Below are 23,526 nucleotides of genomic sequence, written 5' to 3'. Positions count from 1 at the left end.
AGGAGACCTGACAGTAGGATAGGTTTAAGTACCTAGTTCATAGGCCATTATCAAGGATCATATCCTTTCCTTATCTGGTAAACAATCAGAAGTATTAAGTGCTACAGTTAATACTTATAAAAGGTGTCATGTTGAGCAACAACCATGAAAGAATTGTGAAAATTAGCTCTTACAGAGCTGTTTTCTGAATTTGGCCTTCTCTTATAGATGGGCTTGAGAGACATATCAAATTGGATTCAACAGTCTGAAACTCTCCTAAGATTCAGTAAAAACTATTACTTTAGAAAATGAGGTAAGCTTGCATGAGCTTCTGCGGGAAGGGGGACCCACAGTCACATTTCCTTCATTGTTCTCAGATGAATCACCTAAAATATTAGGAAACCTGTGCTTCCTCCTACTCCTCTTTGACTGTGATTATTCTATTCTCCTATAGAAGCTGTGTTGTATGAGGAGGAGGACACTGCTCATGTACATGGTGATAGCCTAGATCATCTTCCAGGATCGAGTGTTCTCATGCAAGGCAAAAAATACAGACCTCAACCCTCTGGCATAAAATAAAACTTAGAATCTGCATCTTGGGCAATTTAATCTTCAGTGATTTGATCAAGAAAACCACTCCATTTATTTTCACAGAAAATGACTGTTTTTTACAAAGCCCACTAGTTTGATGGTAATTTTGACTATCTGCTAAATCAGGATCTAACATTATTTCACTTTGAACTTTGACAGAGGACTAGTCAAATTCTTGTTGACAGTGACAATTCAAGTTATGTTTTGAAGGAGAATTTAAATGGATAAGAAAATGTGTTAAGAATTTTAATCTCGGTATCATGCCTAAATCTAGATGAGGTTGTCTTATTTGTCTCTGTGTTGGTTGTAAGTGCTACACAGTTATATAAGCAATGCCATTTCTGAGATATCAGAGTTTTATTCCTTCTCACACAAAATACGTTCTCTTTCCAAGGTAGGAAAAATAAAGTATTAAACTCTTCATACAGATCTGTATGAGCCAGATATTAAAGTCTGCAAAGCAACTCATGAATTCATAATAAAGATTCAATCATATTATGCAGGAATTCCTGAAGACATGAAAAGTGCTTGAGCAGTAAAATGAAATTTAAAGGACAATTAACTGATCTTGACTATGTGTAACCTTTGGGATAATTATAATTTCACTGGGGTTTTTCAGCTGTATAAATAAATAATAATGGAGTATTCCCTAAAGTTTAAATTTACATTCAACAACTGTGGTTTAAATGCTAATAGATACATGTGATTTCTGTTACTCTGTACATGGATCTTAATATTATTATAAGAATCAAATGTTTGAAGATCCTGTATGGGTTAGAAAAGAATAGAGAGTATTCTATGGCTTTTCAGATTTGGGTTTTTTTTTTGGTATTTCTATAAAGATCAAGATGGCTGACACTTTTTTTTAATTGAAATAGTTCAGGCTTTACAAGAAAACTTTCTTGTAAGTTCATTGGGTGACTTCTTGAGCAGAGTAATTAATGTGTATTCAAAAATTGCTAACACCATATCTTAAAGCTGGAAGTACATTTCACTCTTAAATTAATGACATACAAAATGAGAACACCCTTCTTGTAGGTAATGTTGATGTTTAATTATAAGTTTCTTTTATAATTCTGCTCTAGACAATGACCTCCATAATGTCCTTGGGTAAAATTTAAGGGATAATAACATTTAAGGAATTCTATAGAAGGTTTTTAAGATATGCCTGAGAACAAGTGTTAGTGATTCAGTAAGACACTTTACTGTCTGCTAAACTCTCAGCATGTGAATAATTTTTGAGAAGCATTATTTAGTATCACATTATCACTACTACATTGGTATGATTCAAAACAATACTTGATTACTCTGGTAATGTTTTGTTGAATCTAAAAGAAATTATTTGGATGTTAACACAAAGAATAAGATTTCTTAAAAAATCCTATTTTAAAACATGTTTGAACCAGTTCTAAACCAAGGCTCCACCTCCATCTGTAGACATCTTGAGCCCTGCACCTGTTGAATAGCGAGTTTACTGCGTTTTGTATACAGAAATGTCTTTTTTATATATATATATATTTCTTTTTTTTCATGTTTTGTGTTCTCTTAGGAATGGAGAACATCTTATTTATGTAGGATACTAGTTTTATTAAAAAAAACATTTGCAACAATGCAAAATGAGAGATTGTGGTTGCCAGCTGTATCTCTCACAGATGCTCATGTTAATTTTAAGATGCATTCGACCACCTACATCTTTCTTTTGTGCGGATGTCCACCCTCTTTGACCCAAAGGTCAATGCCACAAATCTGTATCAGAGGTTATGGTTCCATCCCAAAGCAAAAGGATACTGTATACTGTTCTAGGCTGTTTAGGGGTTAGGATACCCTGGAAGAGTAGAAGGAAAACATACACATACAGATTTCCCCTCATCTTTTCCCTTCCTTTCTGGTGGGCATAATGAAAATATAATTAAAAATAAAGCTTTCAGGACCACTTTTTCTTGCAATTAGTTTTGTGCATTTTCTTCAGTGCTATATAGTTTATTAACCTGTAAATGCTGTTTAAGTGTCACTATATATCAGGACTACAAAAAAAGTAGTGATTGCTTCTATTAGAGATGCATAGCAAGTGCCAGAAAATAAGTCTCCCACTCTTACATAAAGAATAAGACTATAAGTCCCCTCATTTAATGTCTTTCTTTCTTAATACGCACTGCTGAGTCTGAGGCCACTGGATAAATTGCACAGGAAAATGACCTATATAAATACTTCCAGATCAATAAAAAGCAAGCCTACATGCATGGCTGACATAGCAAGAGGATTGTTTCTACAGAAGTTTTTACAAGCAGCAATTTCTTTTCTTGAACCATGGTTTCTGTCTCAGAGTATAAACTCTCTCCCCCTGCTTAAGTGACATGGAAATACGATGGAAACTGTTCAAAAGTATAATGCTTTGAGTCTGCAATCCTGGGTATGATAAAAGGCATTTTAATAGAGGAAAATACTAAAGATGGAAATATTTAGTTAGTAATAAAACAGTACATTATTGCTGATAATCACAACTGCATAAAGCTGCAATGAGATGCTTTTGTAAAATTTATTTTTCTTTTCTCATTTGAAAGAGAAATCTGTAGGATATCAGGGACAAAATGGTTTTGTCTTATTCCTGAAAAAAGAATCATCTACTATCAGTATTTAAAAAGAAAAAAAGAAAAGAAAAGAAAAAAGTTGACAACAGGAGTTGGGATTTTCAGTCAATCAGGAGAATTAATTAATGGATGATGACAGGGTACTGGCCCCAAAACTGTGCAGACATGTAACTGAAGTCTGTGACATCTGTAATTCTTTAAACTTAGAGTGGGAAGTAACTGGTAAAAAATAAGCTTAGAAATCTTACTGTTCTTCAGGAGACAAATATGGGGAAGATATCTGTACTACGTACAGCTAGCAAAACTTGTATTATTGATGTTAACATTGAAGTGCTAAAGTATGTCCAAAGAAGGACAATAAAGTTGGTGAAGGCTCTGGAGCATAAGTCTTGTGAGCAGTGGCTGAGGGAGCTGGGGTTGTTTTGCCTGGAGAAAAGGAGGTTCAAGGAAGACCCATTGATCACAACAACTACCTGAAAGGAGGTTGTAGTGAGGTGAGGATCAGTCTCTTCTGTGGGGCTTGGAAGAAAAGCTTTTCTGCTTTAGGAGCTCCCGTCCACGGCTATACGGGACTCAACAAGACTAAGGAGAAAGACACTGTTTAGAAACTTACACCTTATACTGATGGTTACTCTTCCTAGAAAAGATTTGTCATTTAGCTGAGAAAGCAAGCAGAAACCTTAGAAAAGGAAGCTTCCCTAGGCAGAAGCTGTTTGATAGCACTAATCACAAAGAGAAAATAACAAAAAATCAATGCTTCTCAGCAGCCATTAGGAAGTTATTATTTTTTCCTTTAGCTGCTGTATTGAGAAGAAAGTTTTTGCATCTACTTTTTCACTCAGATTTAAATCAAATAGGCCTATCTTCTCTCCATTATTCTTAACATAGTTGAACTGCAGTAGGACTTGTGATTAGGTTGAGGCTGTGTATTTTCCTGTAAGACATGAAAACTACTATATTTAATACCATATAGACTTCAATTAAAAAAATCTCCTGTGCAGACAGAAATTTCCTGATGTAGTTTTTTAACTTATATTTGTATTGAGCTTACTCATGGCAATCCAGTTTTCTGGATTAAAAAAAAAAATCACATATTAAGTAATTAATTCTCTTGTTCTTTGATCCTGGGTGTCTAACAGTGACAACATTTATATAGTGATGTGTTTACGTCTAGTTTCTAACTGTTGCACCTGATAAATCCTCAGGGTGGTGAAACACTGGAACAGGTTGACCAGAGGAGGGTGGATGCCCAATCCCTGGAGGTATTCAAGTTTGGATGGGCTCTGAGCAATGTAATCTAATTGAAGATGTCCCTACCCATTGTAGAGGCATTGGACTAGATGACCTCTAAAGGTCTCTTTCAACCCAAACTATTCTATGAATGTACGATTGCAGTCTGAGTCTACAATGTGAAACTTGTTATACTGAGGAATTAAAGCATACTATGTATTGAGCACTCTGTTATGATACATTCAGAGAAATAGACTCACCATCTACTAAAAAGCCTACCCAGATACCTGCCTTGGGATGCTATTTTTAATATATCACTGGTGCTAATAATCAATAGGGAACCCAAATAGGGAGCCAATTGTTAATACAGTGGCAATTGGCCAAAGTAATAAGAGATCATCACAATCATCTTGCATAAACAGCTTGCTTTGTACTGTAAAATTTCCCTCATGAAATTACATACTTGTTCCTAGGTACTATGCAAGGGAATTTAAAAGTGAAATTGTTAACATACCCATTGTGGGAAAAATGTCCAGAATATAAAGGAAGTAATGAGCTATTGAGGGAATCTCTTTTGGAGTTACGAAACTGGAATACATGTTTTTATGGCATATAGTCATTGTGTGCAAAGGCATTAACCAATCTATTTTCCTAGAGGAGGAAGATAACACTGCACTCTGTGATGAAAGGATAGCGTTATGAAGTTATTAATTTTTTTTGGTTAGCAAATTTTCCCTTGATCCAAATAAGATTCGTAAAACAAATATCACTACATCTATATGTAGAAGAAATACTTTGGCCCTTTAGTGGAACTTACTACCTGCTTGAACATTCATCTCTATGGATACTGAAAACAAATCTAGAATAAAACGTAATGAGACTAATATTGGAATCGTTGAGAAAGCTGGAAACGTGGAATACACAAGTTATTCATCAATTTATTTGTTAACATCTAAATCACTTAAGCAACTAGTTAACAAAATATCAGTTGTCTTGTACTAAAAATAAAAATATTAAAATTATCAGAGTATGTGCCCTCTCATGCAACCTCTTTCAACATTTATCTAGTCTCTAGTTTGGTAGCAAATCCTTCAAACTACTGTTACCACAAAAATTTCTACCATACTATCAACTGCTCCCTTTTAAAGAGCCAATATCAGTGCTAGTTTTTGTTTATTTTTTTATAATCAGTGCAAACCCAGCTAGTTAGGCAATTTTATTTCTTTGCTTTGGCACACAAAAGCTAGGTTTGGACTTAAATCTAGTTTTAGGCTTTAAAATGGCAGTTTTTCTACCTGTTATTATTCCCTTATTGATTTCTTGATGGCCTCCTTTCAGTTCCAACTTTGATTGGAAAGTATTTTGTGAGCCTAGTTACAGATCTACAGGTCTGCATGTATAGAAACATCTTTTTTGTGGGAGAAAATTTCCGTACATTACAAAGAAGTGAGGTTTTACAGGGATTAAACTAGGATAAGAAGAGGAAAGGTCTGTAGTCACAGATTATTATTGTAGATTAATTCAAAGCACCTGCAGAAAAGTTGACTTCTAGCTGCTTTTTAAAGCAGTAGAATACCAAAATTTATTTCCTCCTTCCTTTTTTTTTAATTAAAAGCTTTTAGCTCAAGTCAATATAGAAGTACTCTCTGGGATTTTTCTTTTAAGAAATCATAAAATGTCTTTTTTAAAGTGGTTATAAAATATGGATCTGACTGTTAAGAAAACAAACACAAAACCTGAGCACCTCCAAAGTGATGTCTATCGACCATACAATAGAAAGTCAGTGAGAGCAGGAGACACTGACTTCTCTGCAAATATGATATCTGAACTTGAAGCATTTCTTAAAGCAGTCTTACTGTTATCTGAAACAAGTATTTGTCTCCTTTTTTGGAAAATATGAACACTTTTGGGCAGAGAGGGTAAATCCTCACTTTTGGACTGTAGTCTCCTGTCATGGTATGTACCTTATTTTCCCAGTAGTAACTAATTTTTCAATGCTTGATGCATGTTTTAGGATCTTAAGAGTCATGAAGATGCTCCATATCTATTGAACAACTTGCCACTATCACCTCTGAGACTAGAAAATGCATGTTGAATACTGTAAGAGTGAGAAAGATTGGGATGTAGATGGAGTGGGGGTTTTGAGATGTGAGGTTTGGGACAGCAGTGTAGGGATTTAAGGCAGTGAGGGAACTAAGCAGGCACCAACAGGGGCAAGCAGCTAGCAGAGATTCAGTTAGCAAGTATTATCTGTCCTTTAGAGGAAAGCATTCAAATTTCACGTTTAATAAGCCGCAAGTATTTAAATTTCATCGACATGAGTAATAGGGGGGTTTAATTCAAAGTGCAACAGTTTAATGAGATGAAGAAGAATGAAACTGAATGTATGGATTTTTTTAGGAAATCCCATCTGTTTGTGACCCTGAGCTCAGGAATTTGGCCTTTCTACACCGTTCTATTGTGTATTGCCAGATTTTTTTTACCTTTGTGCTGGTTTCCTCATCCATAGTTGAGGGGCAAATCCCATGCACTTGAGTGAACAGAATGTGCTCTGAGAATTTTTGAAAATATCACAGTATGAGTGCAGAACCATGAATTTTGCAGTTGTTCTTGGCTTTCCTAGCTGTTTGCTATTTGAAAACTTTTCAAGACTTTTCGGGCTTAATGTTCTCGTCCCTACCCTCTGCTCTCTTCTTAAGCATTTAGTTCTGCACACAGCATCATGTAGATTCTTCTTACAGTCATATACCCCCGTGGGCTTTCATTTGACATTTCAGCTCTGACATATTGCATTGCAGATTTTTCAAACTTCGCCAATGTGAGGTAGGAAAAGTTGATACAAATTTTGACTAGTTTGGGGTCTCTCTGGGTTTTTTTTCTTTTAAATTTCTAAATTCTTTCACTCTTTTGGGGTTTCAGAACTGTAAAATAATTAATCAGCTTTATCCAAGGAAACTGTTCACTTTCAGAAGGATTGAGCAAACATCATCCGTGCTTTAGGACCAAATAAACAGTTCTTAAAGTAATTTTCAGATACACTGACAAAAATATTAGTGATTATTGGCAACGTACTGAAGCAAGGGATGTCAATGTATGGGAAACAGAAGTTAATAAACTGCTAAAAGGAAACAAATGGAAGGAACACAGTGGAACCGCTTAGCTGGAAATGAGTGAGGAAAGTTCATCACTAATGATAGTTTGAGATAGTTTTTGGCAGGTAATCTAACCTTCAAGTCGTTTTATCAGTATTCAGACTATCAATCATTTTAATTTTTCAATTCATTATATGTACTAGGACAACTTATTTCTCAATAATAATAGTAATGTAAAATACAATAGTTTAAATTATTTAATTAACACAAAGCTATAGGGAATGTACAGCATATTTTAATCTGCAAATCAATGGGATATAACACTTCTAGATGCTATACACTTCTAACTAAGAAAAATATTTGTAATGTGCAATTATCACCTTGAAGAACAGGGTTGCAATCAAACCCCATGTGGCTGATTTTAAGGACAAATACATGCACGTCAAACCAAGGCCTTCAAAGATTCTTTGCAACAGAAAGAACTGGAAGGGCAAAAGAAAGGAAAAATAACTCATGGGTTGAAATAAAGGCAGCTCCAAAAAGTAGAAGGAAAAATAAGAAAGAAATGATTAAAAAGCAGTCACTTTCCTCTAGTAGTCCAATGTCCAGACAATCCCTGAGCAACAGCTACTCTGGAAAAACTCTATGCCTAGTTTTATTGATGAGCATGATAGATGATATGGAACTCTGGTCAGTTCAGGTGAGCTGTCCTGGCTGCGTCTCCCCCCAGCCGCTTGTCCAATGCCAACCTTCTTGCTGGGATGGCAGAGTGAGAAACAAAGAAGGCCTTGACACTGTGAAAAAAGACTGTTCAGCAAAAAAAATTGGTACATTATCAACACCGTTTTAGCCAAAAACCTAAAACACAGTGCCCTATGGGCTGCTATAAAGAAAATTAACTCCGTCCCAGCCAAACGCCACAAATGATCAAACAAGCATGTTCAGTTGTTACATTTCTAAGCTTCTGAATGCTTTGCTTTCCGGTTAGGAAAACTGAAAAAATTGTGGGTCTCCCAGTTTTTGTTGGCAGCATTTGAAAGGGGGAAAGAACAGTCTAATCTAAGACTACTACATACCAAATTCAAGAAGATATGAATATTTTGAACACTGAATAACAATATTTTGAAATTTTAATTTGAAACTTCTATTTTTCATTCTTTGTTAATGAGCAATTAAAAATAAGTAAAATATAAGTGCAAAATAGCTTGAGTAAAAATGGAAATGTAAGTCTGAAATGTAATTTCAACCAAATTATTTTTTTAAGTAGCATAATTTGCTCAAAATAACAAAACTTACTGTTGTCAAATCTGTATTTTGCAAAAATAAGTATACAATAAAACACCACCTGAAGTTCAAATCACTCATTTTTTTAATACGTAACTGAATAGCTGAGCAAGACTGTAACATACTATTTGAAGGATTCTCTAAGTCTAGCTACAGTTATTTCCTGCAATAGCATACAAAAGGGATAACACAGGTGTAATTGTCCATCTCATTAGAGTCCTTTCTAATTACAGTTGCCTGTCATTTGCTAAAGCCATCAACAAGGCACAATCAGCAAGCAATTGCTTGCCTGGAGCTTAAGACCTTTGAGATGAACCATTCAGAAAGGAAACTGGCTTCAAATATGTTTAGGACACATTTATTTAAATATTTTTTTTGCTTCTAAAGATCCATAAATTTGAAACTATCAAGTTATGCTGTTTCTGAAGGATCCAGAAACAGCTTGCAGAAATGAGGATTGGAGTATGGCTCTTATTTTAGGCTTTGATGACCAACTGATGCATCCCTATTCCTTGTTTGCTTTGGATCAGTGGTTTGGTTATATATTTATGCACTGTTTTTTGCAGTACGCCGTCTGCATATCTGTTCTCTAGCACAAGAAATATTCATTCCACATACAGTCTTAAATTATTGCACTTCATTAACTTGTTGGAAAGAATTGAGCAGAGATATACATAAATGGCCCTGTGTTTAAAAAACTTATACAAAATTTATATCACAGAGCTGAGAGAAGACAGAATCTGACTTAAGCCCTTGCAAGTTTTGGAAATAACCTTTTAATCTAAGGTGTAAAAATTCAGAATACAAGATAATGTAAGCTAATCCTTAAATTACCCCTTATTAATGAGAAATCTGAACTTTTAGAGCTCTATATTATATTGTAGAAAACAACACCCTATTAAAAAGAAATTAGGGCCTGAAGAAATCTGAGTCAAAGATTAAAATCTTTCTGGAACATGGATGCATAAAATTTTGGTCTAAGGATATTTTTTATTAAGAAACTAGAGTGGTGAAAATGTATATGTAATTTCATGTTAACATTAATCTATATTTACAAGAGTAATAATGCACAATTATGTACTCTAGGTTAATATATATGACAGAAAAAACTAGTCATTGAGCATTTTGAAACAGCTGTCTTGTTTTCTATACATGCTTCTGGTTTCTTGTATTCATGGCTGAATACCTCAATACAGGCAAAGCGAAAGATGTGTTTTGGAGGTAGACTTTTAACTGAAAGAAAAATGCAATAAAAAGTATCTTAAATGTCATAGAAGCTTTTCAGAGGGGGATATGTATAGACTTCAGTGGAGAAAAAGCTAAAAATAAATAATGAATATTCAAGGTACGAAATGAATTTAGAAAATAGCTCAATACACCCGTGAAAAAGGCAAAGAAATACCTTGCACTCCCCCAAAGTAGATGTTTAATTCTCCTATCCATATTGCTGCCTTTCTGGAAAACAGAATAAATGACTCTTCTTTCCCAGTATACCCGTGACAGATGTAAAAGACAAAGTGTCACACTTCATTGTTTCCATGGCATGAGCAGCATTTCAACTAAATTGTCACTGTTCATTCTGAACAGGCCTCTCCACAGGTCTGACTCATTACAGATTTGAATTGAATTATAAAGACACTGAGGCTAGTGGTTTACATAAATCAATACGAAAGGCTAGAAAATCTGTTTTTCTCAAAAGTGGTCACTAACAATGACAGGCTAATAATTTAAGACAATGTTATTTAAATCTAATTTACATGATATCTTTATACATATGACAACTTAATCCTGCAGGGGTTTTTTTTTTTTTGTTTTTTTTTTGTTGTTTTTTTTTTTTTTTTTTTTTTTGTTTTGTTTTTTGTTTTTTTTTGTTTTTTGTTTTTGTTTTTTTTTCTGCTGTAGAGTGATATGCTTCTGCCTGCGTAGTTTCTAAAGAAATTCCTGCTACTGACTGGGTATGGAAAGCTATAATTTGTGAGCACATATTACAACATACTATTAAGGGGAAAATCACTGCATGGAATATTTAACTTTTTATTATTGGGGGAAAACCATTCTTTATAAGAAAGAACCCTTATAAAAGAAAAAAGATATTTTATGACAGCTGTCTGTTTCAAAATGCAGTTAACAGTAAACAATTAAGCCACAGTAACAACTAAACCAGCATTCGGTGATACAAGAATAAACATGGTGTGGCAACAAAGGAAAACAATGCGGTAACAAAGGGAACCTGGTAAAGAAATAACACATGGGTGTGTAAATACAAAATTAATTAGGAATGTAAGAGTGTACTGTCAGAAAGGTCTTGCTGCAGGACCTTATATTGTTGGTGGCTCATGTGCACTTATCTCCCACGTGTTAGATACATATGCTCAGAGGAGAACCAATAAATAAGAGGCTTGAAGGACAATCTTTAATTCATTTTATCTGAACTATATGAAGAGCAGACTACATAAAGGAAGATAAAGAACAGATACCAAGAGCCTTCCAGTCTGCTTATTTTGAATCAGTCTCTGTATGTGCCTTTCTTTTTTACTATAGTGGGAACTATTGTATTAAGTTGAACAGTCTGACTCTTCAACAATAGGATGAATTTTGTACATGTAACTGTGTTCTGAATCATGGGTACAACTTTTAGTGGGCAAGGTCTATCTTTACAGATATTTTCAACATACCTCTAAAAGACCAGAAAATTATTTTCATATAAATAAATCTAATTTTATTTTTTATCAGTGGGTATATACTGTTTTAATGAAACTTAATTTCTAGTTCAGGGAGTAAATTCTGTTTAGCTGGATCCAAAGGTGACTACTTCTATGTAACCTGTTTTCTATAAGTTTTTTGAGCAGTCATTGCTAAACATCAATTTTAGTTTTCCGAAGTGTGTAAAAAGTAGCAAATCTGGACATAATGTACTTTTTTTTTTTAAGCGGATTCATGTCGGTGTGCATGATAGGGGTTAATACCTCTTTGTATGCATCTGTTTTGTGTATCATCTTCAGAAGGGCTGTTGAAACAAGATTTTAATTTTTCTCTAGTGAGAAACAGTTAATGAGGTTCACCTGCTGGAAGTCATTGAGGATTTTACAAGAGTATTTAAGAATGTTGCATTTGTGTGTTAAATGAAGGGCAGTGGGAAAATCTGACCTCTTTTGAATAGTACTTTCAACATACAATTAATCTCATTTTAAGGAATACTATAAAGACTGCTTACAACAACAAACTCATAAGGGACATCCATCTTAAAGAAAACTAATTGCAGGTGAAATTGAATCCAAGTCAGTGAATGGGATTCAACTGCCACAATGTAGGTGTTATAAGGTATATAAAGGGCCTCAGCATGGGATTGTACTGGATGAAAAAAATAATTTCTCTTTGAAAAATATAAAATAGAAGAAAAACATGGATTATTTTTACTACCTAGTCTTCTGTTACAAATATGAGCCTTCACTGTGGATAGAGTAGTTTAAAGCATTTTAGACTTTTTAGAAAAAATATATCCTTGTAAATAAAAAAGAAAATCAGATACTGTGGTCATGGATTATAGTATTCTGCTTAAAGATGTATCTGTTTGGCCATGCACTAGAAAAATATATAGAAGAGAAAATAAAAAGGAAAAGTTGCTTTATATAAAATAACAGTTAATCTATGTAGAGGGTTCAGATAAGGCAGGGCGTAAAACTCCACTTTTCTGCCAAAACAACTCTTCATTTTTATCAAGAGGCTTCTAATTCAGTAATTAATACAAATTAGTGAACAACTTTTTAGAGATTAATTATCATTTTAGCTAATAACTTCTTAGCATTTAGAGTCTTAATAAAACAAAATATCTGCATATAATTGATGATCAATATAAACACAAACTCTGGATACAATTAGTGCTGACTTTTGGGATTTAGATGAAAACAGGGTGAAAGCATGTACTATGGTAGCATCATTTTCACAACTAGATTGCACTTCAGTCATTAGGAAGATAAAAAACTTGCCTCTCATGGAAAAGATAATTGGATAATTACTAAGAAATACAGGTGACAGTCAAATCAATTGCAAATGAGAGAGGAATGTAAGGTTTTCAGTATGTCTGTGCTTCAGATCAAATGTTTTTACTTTCTCTTGTGTACGATGTTATCCCCCAGCCCCTCCAATAATAATACTGCAGGCTGTGAATTAAAAACTGCTCGTTTATTACTGGAGATGTGATATGTAGCATACTGAAACAGACCCTCTTGTACCTCATTAAACATTTTTGCTTGTTTACTTCAAGATTCTACTGGAATCTGTTCTTTGTGACAGTCTGCCATAAATTGTTAGTTTCTGAAGCACTCAACTTTCATATACATTACCATGTATTTTATTGATATTTATCACATTAATTGAATTACTTTAGAAGTCTGAATCTCTGGGCAAAATTTGTGCAACTTTTGTGTCATATTTAGAAGAGAATTTAAATTTATTTTTCTTGTTATTTATGGAATTGATATAGTACAGTCTGTTCATTTCTTTGGAAAGCCACGTCTAAATTTCTTCTTCTAGTCTTGTTGAGATTGTTATTCATCTTGGGACACATTACAAAGTGTAGTTTGTTTCACTATTGCTATAACTTATGAAACAGGCAACTTCAAGGAATCTAAAACAATGTACTCTTAAAACTTTCAAATGAAATCTGCAGTTTAGCAGCAGAAACTCCTAATATCTCAGCTTTTGAAAATAAGCTTTTTTTTTAAACTTTTTTTATCTGCACTAACACTAAATAACAGCACAGTACATCCCTTTTTTTTTTTTTTTTTTTTTTTTTTTTTTTTTTGTTTTTTTTGTTTTTTTTTTTTTTTTGTTTGGTTTGGTTAGTTGGTTTTTTTCTTCTATGGCTGAAGACTCAAAAAGGTAATCATTGAGAGAATACAAAAATACTAGTTTTGTGCAATCCAAGTAGCTGGTACCTTAGGGACAGAAATAGTGAAGATTTTCCTAAGTAACATTCAATAACCCACCTTGGTCTTCTGAAAATTCCTTCTAAGTATTTGAACCTTATGTTCATAGCAGCACATTTTAACCAGGGTAACAATACTTTTGGTAAAAGCGATTTTGATGAAAACATTGCTAAGATGGAAAGATAATGACTTTCTAAGCCACTCTCTAATGTAAACATTTTTGGAAACTGAACATCTGAGTACTGAACTAAACATTATTAATTATACCTGCAAAAACTGTCTGTCACATTTAAAACTCTTCCATCAGTCTGATTTTGAAGGGCTTTTTTAAAATTCTTTTATGAGTATTATACCTTTTCCTGGTATCTCACAGCATTTTTATAGCAGTGATTTCAAATTGTTTAATTTGTAATACAGTAAGGAAACACTTTGAAAAGGTGACTAAATGCTCCAAGTAGTATTGAAGGAAATCTGTATTGCAATAGCTTTAAGGGCGTAATGGAAACAATAAACTGTTCCAGTTAAGGCATTGTAACATGGAAGCATTAGGAAGTAGGAATGTGTTATTATGAAGTAAGGTAAACACGATGTAGCAAACTAAAATTTGAAAATATTTTCCTGAAATATAAAAGTAACTGGAAAACTTAGTTCTTCTCACTTTATAATACCATATGAAGGACAAGAAATCTTTATTTTGTATCTCATATATATAGTCCTTAGAAAACAAAATCCCTCTGCTTCTAGTCCTGCTAAACAAATGGATCTATCACAATTCTAAACACAATTTCATTAACCCCAAAATTACTATTAACAAGTATTACAAAAGCAAAAAGGAATTTTTCATACATACATTTCATACCACTCATAGAATGACATTTGGTGCTCTGCATCTGTTACATAGATCTATGTGTGTGCATATATGTATGTATTAAGTCCAGATATATCCTTTTGTCTTTTTTTATTTTACTGTTTAGATAACAAGAGTTGTTTCAGGTTACTGAAGGATTCTGTCTTTGGAAATCTTAAGAGAAAGAATTAAAACATGAAAATGCAGTTTTTGAACTTTCTTAAATCACTTAAATATCTACAAACTCCTGAACATTTAAATGTTAAGCACTAAAAACCCACAATATTCTAAAGCTGGTGATAACCATTTAAGCATTTCACTTCTGAAGAAAATTCTGCACAGAGGTCCAGATACTGAAATTTCACTTACTGTAACAGAGTTCACAGCATTTGGCAAACCTTAGGTCAGGCATTTTTTTTAGAAGGCATCCAGTTACATGTAAAACAATTTTGAAGATACTTATAATTTTTATGTACTTACCTTTTAAAACCTTTTTCACCACTTTTAGAAGGTGGAGAAACTTTTGTTCAAATGAAATCCATGCTCACTATTTCCTCATATTTTTCCTTATTTCTCTATATTTAAGAAAAAGCCCCCACAATATTTCTGTTTGGACAGTTAATTTAACATTAACAGTATAAACCTAACATTGACTTGTTATTTAGCCCTTTATTTACTGTACAATCAGAGAATATACAATTTTCTTTGTCTTAGTGGTTAATTCAAATCCTTTTAGGAAAAGCATGCCTTAAAGTTGCCAGTTTCATGCAACTACACTACATTATCAATCAAAAGATAACAGATGCTGAAGCAAACAGTTTTATGCGTTTTATGGTGCAAAATTTGCAGGATTCTGTGATCGTGCCTGCATACGCTGATTCCATGAATGCCTTTAACAGAAATTATATCTCATTTCAAAACATGTTAGATTTTCCAATAATTGTGCCTCTACTGCAATGTTGAGATGTTTAAAAAAATATTTATTTTTAAGAAAAACTTCTTGTCCAAGGTTATGCAGGAAATCAGTGGCAATGAAAGCAAACCCCAGAAATTTCAGATCCTACTTCCCTCCTCAAAACTCCAAGTGCACTCAGAATGAATAAAGGATACTGCTGAAGTCTTTTTCCACAGTGGCTTATCCACATAACACCAGCTTCAAAATCAAATAAAGCAGCATTTTCTTTGTCAAGTGATCCTTTTAAAGCTTTTCCTATAGTGAGATTCAGAGAGCTTTCAATATAATTTTGAAAAGAATAATCAAAACAACGTATAGTCCAGATTCACACTATTGTATTCTAAATCTATATAATTCTATAAACTACATTACTTTATGGAAAAGGTTGCAAAGAAGAACATTTTTCATGCATTTTTAACACCTTGATTGAAAGTGATTCAGTTTCTTAAATCCTAGACAGAAATAAGTGGCTAAGATGTAATTTTGTTCTGTATAGGAAGCACAAGCCTAAGCTGTCAATCTGTAAGGACGTCTTTGAATCTCTGTAGCTTTCAAATCCATAACAGAATCTGAAAGAGGATTATCAGTACAGTGCATAGCACGCTTGATTAGGGCTAAAATGCCTTCAGCCAGCAGTCTTAATCAGTCACTGTAGCACAGCACCTACCATGCCTCCTGATCCCAGTACCATACATGCCATGTCAGTGATATCAGGTTTTTTGGATGAGCCTTTTCACTGCCTTCTGGCTATACCAGAAGGCAGTGTTTGGAGAAGTGTAGTCCGTTCACACTTCTAAAAAGCCATCAGTTCTATCTCTGCAAAATGTCTACAGTGTCCATTGTCCTCTCAGTAATATGCTTTTGACTTAACTCTCTCCTTCATGTAGTACCTCACTACATCATAATCATCGGCTCTGATTACCAAATGGCCAACTTCAAAATTGGAACATGTCAGATATAAACATATCTTTTAATAATATAATACCTGATATAATTTCTTGAATTCTGTCTTAAGACACTTTTTGGAAAAGTTTCTTACAGCAGATACCAGTTACTCCTTTCTCACAAATTTTCCAGTTCATTAAGCAAAGACTGGCTGTGATTTCATGGTTTCTGAATGGGAAATAATAAATCAAAAAAAGAGATTTCTGTTTGTCACATCAGGATTAGATCTGGGTACCATACTTATCCTAGATTCAAAGTATTGTTCTGAGGTAAGGAAGAAGAGATAAAATATTTACATTCTTACAGAACTTAATACAAATTTATTAGTAAAATTTAAATACATTTGTATGTTTCAAAGTAAAATAATGGGAAGAAATGTTATTGGGCAATGTTATTTTCTCCAGGCTCTCAGTCACATTTATAATGTTACTTAAGTTAGGGATTTATATTATTACATTTAAAAAGTTACTCTATCATTAAAAAAATAGTGTTTATGTCATGTGTGACCAATGGTAGCTTTTAGAATGTATTAATAAAGGCCTCCATAACTGTCAGTAAATTTGTGCAGATTGGTGCATGATAATAATAACATTGCTATAATGTTAAAAAAATCATAGCCATTAATAACTAGTATGTGTATGTGCAAGATCTCTATCAAGTTGGTTTGATATTAGAAAGAAAAGAAAATTTTATATCTAGGACAAGAGGGGAGGTTTAGGTTGAATATTAAGAGGAAACATTTTACAGAGAAAATAATCAGACATTGGAATGGGCTGCCCAGGGAGGTTGTGGATTCACTATCCCTGGAGTTTTTTAAGATTAGACTGGATGTGGCACTTAGTGCCATGGTCTAGTAACCATGGCATTATCAGATATAATACCCATTATATATTATATATATTGTATAATTATGGGGATGATAATGCAAACACAAAGATGCTGATCTTCAAACTGAACCCTATTGTAGAATGGAAATGAAAAGTTAAATCATTAAGATGTTACCCTATTATTTGTCAAATTAGGTACATAAGAGCAGGAAAAATTTTTTCTTGGGGGGAAAAATTTTTACCAAGATGTGTATCAAGCTGGCTGTTTTTTTTTCTCTGGATTTTGTGTTTGAGAAAATGATTTAAAAATTAGGGAAAACCAGGATGACTTGTAAACTAAAAATATCAACTCTACTAATTTTTTTGATGGAAAATGCAGACTTTTCATTTAAGCAGTCTCAGAACAATTTTTTTGACTTGTAAAATTGTTTCATTAACTAATTCAGATTTTCTTCTTCCTTGGAAAATATTAAGGACGTCTACATTATGTCCTTTTTGGTAAAATATTGCTATCTTTTTTTCTTAGCCCCAATAGTTTGTGTTACTGCATCAATATTACATAGATGATTGAATTTTTCCTATTGGTTAAAAAACTTGGTCATATAAATGTTTTTTTCAATACTGACACCTGATAAAGAATACTAGTGGATTTCGGGTTTGGTAAAAGGAGTTCTGTTATACCAAGAGTAATAAGAAATTTGAATTATCATGGATGTCACTGCAAAGATACAATATGTAAAGAATGTTTTTCAATTGCTCTTGCATATCTGGTTTGGATTGGCATGTCTTAAACATTCTTCTTCTCTGTGATTCTTCAGGTGTTGATCATTACTAAAAACCTAGTGAGCTTTAACTAAGTGGTTATTATGACAGTAAAAACTTGAAGTGCTCAGCTATACAGCAGTCACCTACTGAACACAGCCAGTAAAAGTTTTTGAGCTACAGATTGAGCTGTAGATACATGATGCCATATTCACTAGTGTTACTATTATGACAGAGACAAACTGCCTTATCATTAACACTGTAAATGAAGTCATATATGAGACCATTAAAGCAAGCTAAGATTCATATACACGTTTTTTTACTACTTTTAAGTTTTCTGTCTCTGTTTTGAGGTAGTGGTGGAATTTCAGACATTTCCTCTAGGATGTGCTGCTGATTGTATCTGAGAACTGATGTTTCTGCCAGTCATGAGTCTATAAGCTCTGTTAAAAATAAGACAAATGACAACACCTGCATTTCCCAAGCTGTTAGACAGAGATAGGCATTGGTTTGGCTGCTAGTCCACATATCCAATAGCAAGATTTGTGACTCTTCTGTCAGCTTATCTGAAGGCATGCAGTACATTCCTCAATTTGATTATTAATAAGGCTATCCTGAGCATAAAGTACAGCAGCAGTAAAGAACAGCCTTCCTGGGAGGGAACAACATGACACAATATGCTATAACAACTTTGTGGTTTGTCTCCCAGTATTAAGCCAGTGGATTTATACGACATTGTCTTTAAAAATACTCAAAGTTTGGGTTTCTTTTTGCTATTATTTGCATACTCAGCAACAAATATAAGAACATAATGATAAGTCCAAGGCAGTTTAAAGTTACCAAATAAGTTTCTACTTACTTCTTATGCAGCAATGGAAAAAGCACCATTTAAAACTTCTCGTTTCTGTCAATGCTTGAACTCATTTATGTGTCTTTGCTGAGCATCCTGGAAACACCTGACACAGACTTCCAAGCAAGCATATAAGGTCTCTCCATCTAGAGAATGAAGATCTGTTTTTTTACTGTATTCTGATGTTCAGAATGCAAATGTGTGTCTGTCTAAGCTTGTGCTCTGCTTAGTGTGAGTTCAATTGAAACTGTTTAGATGTTCAATTAAAAAATGATGGTGCCCCATAGGCAGCATTAGGTTGGCCAAAGCTAACAGCTGTATTCAAAACTGAGGAGCCTGGCATTTTCATTTTACATATTAGTAGGACGTGGCATACTTTTGAGAACCAGTTGATTTGAGTCTCTCAGTGCGAAGATGAACTCACAACTGCCATCATCCAAAATATTTAACTATTAATATTTAACTATTAATATTTAACTATTTCTTCCCTGCTCTTTGAGCAGAGATGCAGAAGTAGCATAAAACTAGAAGGAAAGGAACCTAGTGGAAGTTGGACAACCTAAAGGTTGGAAAACAGCTAGGAAACTTCAAATACATAGTCTAATTTATATTCCTCTATGGTTCTTATTTTTAATTCAATGTCTACCTAATGTAAAATATGAAAATATTCAGGAGCAGGAATCAGAAGATATGTTTTCCTTCCTCCTAGCAAAATATTCTAATCATAGAGCTACAGAAACAGGGTATTCTACCTCTGTTTTCCTTAGGAATGGAAATATACTCTGAAACAGACGGACCATATGCTGCAATATTTTCAGGGGGTACATTTATCACAGGGACAGAGAACTAGTGAGTGAAGGAAGAAACCACTGAATGGTGCATATGGGCAGTCATACATCATTGCCGCTTACAGTGAATGGAGGCTTTGTCGTCTTTATAAAATTGTTTTACTGTGTGATAGACTGTCACTAACATTAGGAATTACCTAGATATGAGAGATCAAAATAAAATTTCATTTTTATTTTTTCTTATGCTGAAGAGTAGTGGCTACATATTTGACATAGAATTCCCTATCTCAAGAATTTAGGTATGAAAAATAGAGGAATAAAGAAGGGAGACTACTGAGCTTCAAACACGTTGAAATTACAGAAGAAATCTTCCAATTTAAAAACTTCAGGAGAATAAAGATACTGTAATGTTTATTTTTCCTTGTTAATTCATTGTAGTTTAAGATTTTTTTTTCACAACTGTCTGTGTAATACTGTTTTATTAAAACATGTTCGAATAGCTCCTTTTCAGATGTCTTAGGAAAGCCTATGAAATCTATCTTAATTTCTGTTATGTTTATGGAAATATCTTTCTATTGTCTCTGGATATCTATACTTATAATTTATTATTTAATTTTTAGATTTCTGCAGCAATTTTTAATTATTCTCCCCAAATCGAAATAGTATCCTCCTATATGCCACAGCTGGAATTGCGATGTTTAGATTCTGTAAGTCTCAGCAATGCAAAATCTTGTCTGTCAGAATACCTCTCCCTGAACAGAACACTTCATTAACTTCAAAAGCAGTAGGTTACCTTTCATGTTAATATTTCATCACTGTGCAAATAAACATGTGATCTTTCTCAATTTTGAAGTGCACTGAGCTTATATTTACCTGAGTATTATCCAAGTTTCTTTTGCTTTAGCTTCTGAAGTATTGTTCATATTGTTTACTGATTATATATACATTCTATACTCAATTCTTTTGGACCATTTCCCTAGATATTTAATTTTTCTTAAGAGTCTACCTTTCCCATCATTTCCTCATTCCCAGTTTTAAATGACTAATGTTTAAATAATGATTAGTCACATCTTTTCTCAGTGGTTAGGACTTGTGCTTTTAAATTAATACTGTATGAGCATCTGTCCCTAGGGGCTCTGACTGGGAATTCAAGGGTTCAATTGCAGGATAAAAATTTAACACCTCCATTCTGTAACGAGAAATGGGTTGTAAGAGGCAGGAGATTTGTAAAACTGAAATGACTTTTATATTTAATGCTATCAGTAAATACTACCTACACAGTCTTTTTGCTTTAGAAAAGTTTATCTACTTGATTACTCACAAGACTATTCAGAAACTGACTGTAGTTTGTGAAGTTGTTTGACTCAGTTGTATATTCAGATTCTGGGAGCTTCTTGCTTAGAAGGTAGTGATGTTGAATATTATTTTTTTTTAAAGAAAATACAAAGCCAGGTAGGAACATTACTTAGGAAATGAATAAATTCAAGGCAGGAGAGAGTGAATGAATAACATTTCTCATGAAGGCACAATGTCTGGCTCGTAATTAATGATCCTGAGATGATGACCACTGGCTGTCCATTAGTATTGACAGATGCTGTTAATATGAGGACTGAAGAGACCATCAGGATGCTAGTCATTTTTCTGAGGCATTCCATGTCACTACAGTAGGGACATATCTTCAAATTACTTTTATTGTCACAGTAACCTTGGCCTTCACAGACCCAAGAATAAATTATATTACCCCAAAGTGTATATTAATTTACATTTCATGGGCAATGATATGTCATTAATGAGAAAAGCTGAAGCACAGCACGAATGTATTTACTTCATTTAAGATTAAGGTTTGCTCAGAAAGGTTGTTTCTAGAAATGATCTATTATTTGGGGCATGTCCTACTCTGGTAGCATGCCTTGTTTGGAGATGCTGTCATCACATGAGAGAGGTTATGCAGGATGCAATTGCTTTGATTCCTGCATTTGCTGAAGTTAACATCCACATGCAGCTCAAGGCAAAAGAGCAAAATTTGAACCTTTTGCTCAACATATTTATCAATTCAGTCAAACAGTCATGCTAAAATACCTATACCTCTTAATTTCTGGAGACAAGCTGAGGTATCCCAGTTTCATACACGTTTGTGTGTTGCATTTCCAGTGAACTGTCCAGTTCATTATAGATGTATCATAAGTCTAGAATGGCAGAAAAGAAAGATCCAGAAATCTTCCTTCTGCCTGCACACGAAAATAGGTAGTGGCAGATCTGGAAGGGGTAAATGTGTTCATTTCAAGATTAACTATGTAAATTAATTAAATATTCTTCATCTCCCTTCTATTTTGCTTCTAAATAGTGTGGCTAGTGTACATTGCCACACTTTTTTAATTCACAATAGTAAAATGAATATTGTATGGAAAAAAACCAAAACATTTCCTTAAGGTTAGTTCTAATTGTTTCTGGTTTAGTTATTGTTTGGCTAGAACCTCACCAAAATCATGAGTTACACTGTATGAGGTCTATTAAGTGAAACAATTCAGGCTGATGAATCCAAAGTATGATTAAAGATGTTACTTTATGCTCTTTTTGCTTACTAGTGATTTGTTTTGTTCTTTTGTCTTTGTTGCACTCCAGGAGGCATTTTTGAGTGTGTGGAATCTGGTCCAATGGGAGCAGAAGAATTAGCCTTCAGATTTGCTGTGAACACAATCAACAGAAACAGAACTCTTCTGCCAAACACCACATTAACATATGACACTCAAAAGATAAATCTCTATGACAGTTTTGAAGCATCCAAAAAAGGTAACCTTTTGCATATTTCATTTTTTTAATGAGGAATGAAGACTCAGTTTACCTACCTGAAAAAATGTCTATCCAATGAAGCCATATGCAATGAGACTGTGATATTATTGTGCTGACATTCAGGAACTGCTTTATTGAAGGCTGTAATGGTAACTGCTTGAAAATTCCGTCATCACTTTTGCTCCCATTGACCCTATCTAAAAGCTATTTCCTTAAATATTTAAAATCTGAAATAAATTTTGCTGAACAATGTATTAGGATGTTTCTGAGACCAGCTCCTTTGGAGTGAGAAAACAGTATCTCCAGACTTTATTGAGAAAAATGTCAAGTTCCTCCAAATTCTAGTGAACCTGGAATTCAGGTTTAGGCATTCAATGACTTTAAGTACATCTCCACAAATGTCTTTATATAGTTAATCATGTATGGACTTCAAAAGGAAAGAAGTAGTTGTAATTTTGTGCATCTTATGTCAGCATAGCATAAAAATAAGGCTAAATATCAAGTCTGTACTATATTGCTATTAGGTGAATGTCTAGCCTGAGTTCAGCCATTTTCTCTCTAAGTATAAAGGATTTGTTTAAAGAAGGATTAGAAGTTAAAAGTAATTTTGAACATTTTTGCTAAATTTTTCAAAGTTTCAAATCTTTGATTCTCAAAAAAATCCAAGTTTTCAGACTGTTTTACATTCAAGTCAATGTCAACAGACAGAAGTTGTTCTGCCTCATTGCTGTATTCTAGGAAGTGCAAACATCAAAAAGTTCAATATGTATTTGCAAGAGACAATACAAAGCCTGGTGTAAGACTGAATTTTGCTCTGTATTACATGTTCTTTAAAAATATTTTTTTTATAAATTGAAGAGCTAATAGCATATGGATGCTATCCCTAAAAAGAGAATAATAAGGGTGAAAGAATTGAAGGTAAACCTGTGCTTCTTATGACAGGTTTTTAACCTAAATTTGCTAAGTGATCTGGTCCCAACATGCCTTTCCCAAGTATTGAAGACTGAAAACTTTATACAATAAGGGATTTTTGGTGTTATAGTGAGCTAAGAATAAAAACATTTGATGAA

The 23,526-nt window shown here is 33.6% G+C and overlaps 1 protein-coding gene across 8 annotated transcripts in view; it reads left to right on the top strand.

Moving 5' to 3' along the window:
* GRIK2 (glutamate ionotropic receptor kainate type subunit 2) overlaps window positions 1-23,526 on the top strand; it is a 366,123-nt gene that overhangs the window by 96,308 nt on the left and 246,289 nt on the right. For 7 of the 8 annotated variants that reach the window (XM_027731507.2, XM_027731497.2, XM_027731487.2 and 4 more), the window contains one exon: window positions 22,289-22,456. In XM_027731507.2, coding sequence (XP_027587308.1) covers window positions 22,289-22,456 — 168 coding nt within the window. Of the gene's footprint in view, window positions 1-22,288; window positions 22,457-23,526 lie in introns of those variants that run through there. The other variant, XM_027731534.2, reaches the window with a different exon arrangement.

Source organism: Pipra filicauda, unplaced genomic scaffold (assembly GCF_003945595.2).
Source record: "Pipra filicauda isolate LSUMZ 115617 unplaced genomic scaffold, ASM394559v2 scaffold128_size5466820_pilon, whole genome shotgun sequence".
Classification (NCBI taxonomy): Eukaryota; Metazoa; Chordata; class Aves; order Passeriformes; family Pipridae; genus Pipra; species Pipra filicauda.
Note: the sequence above shows the minus strand (reverse complement) of the source record. Positions and strands in the feature narration are given on the sequence as shown.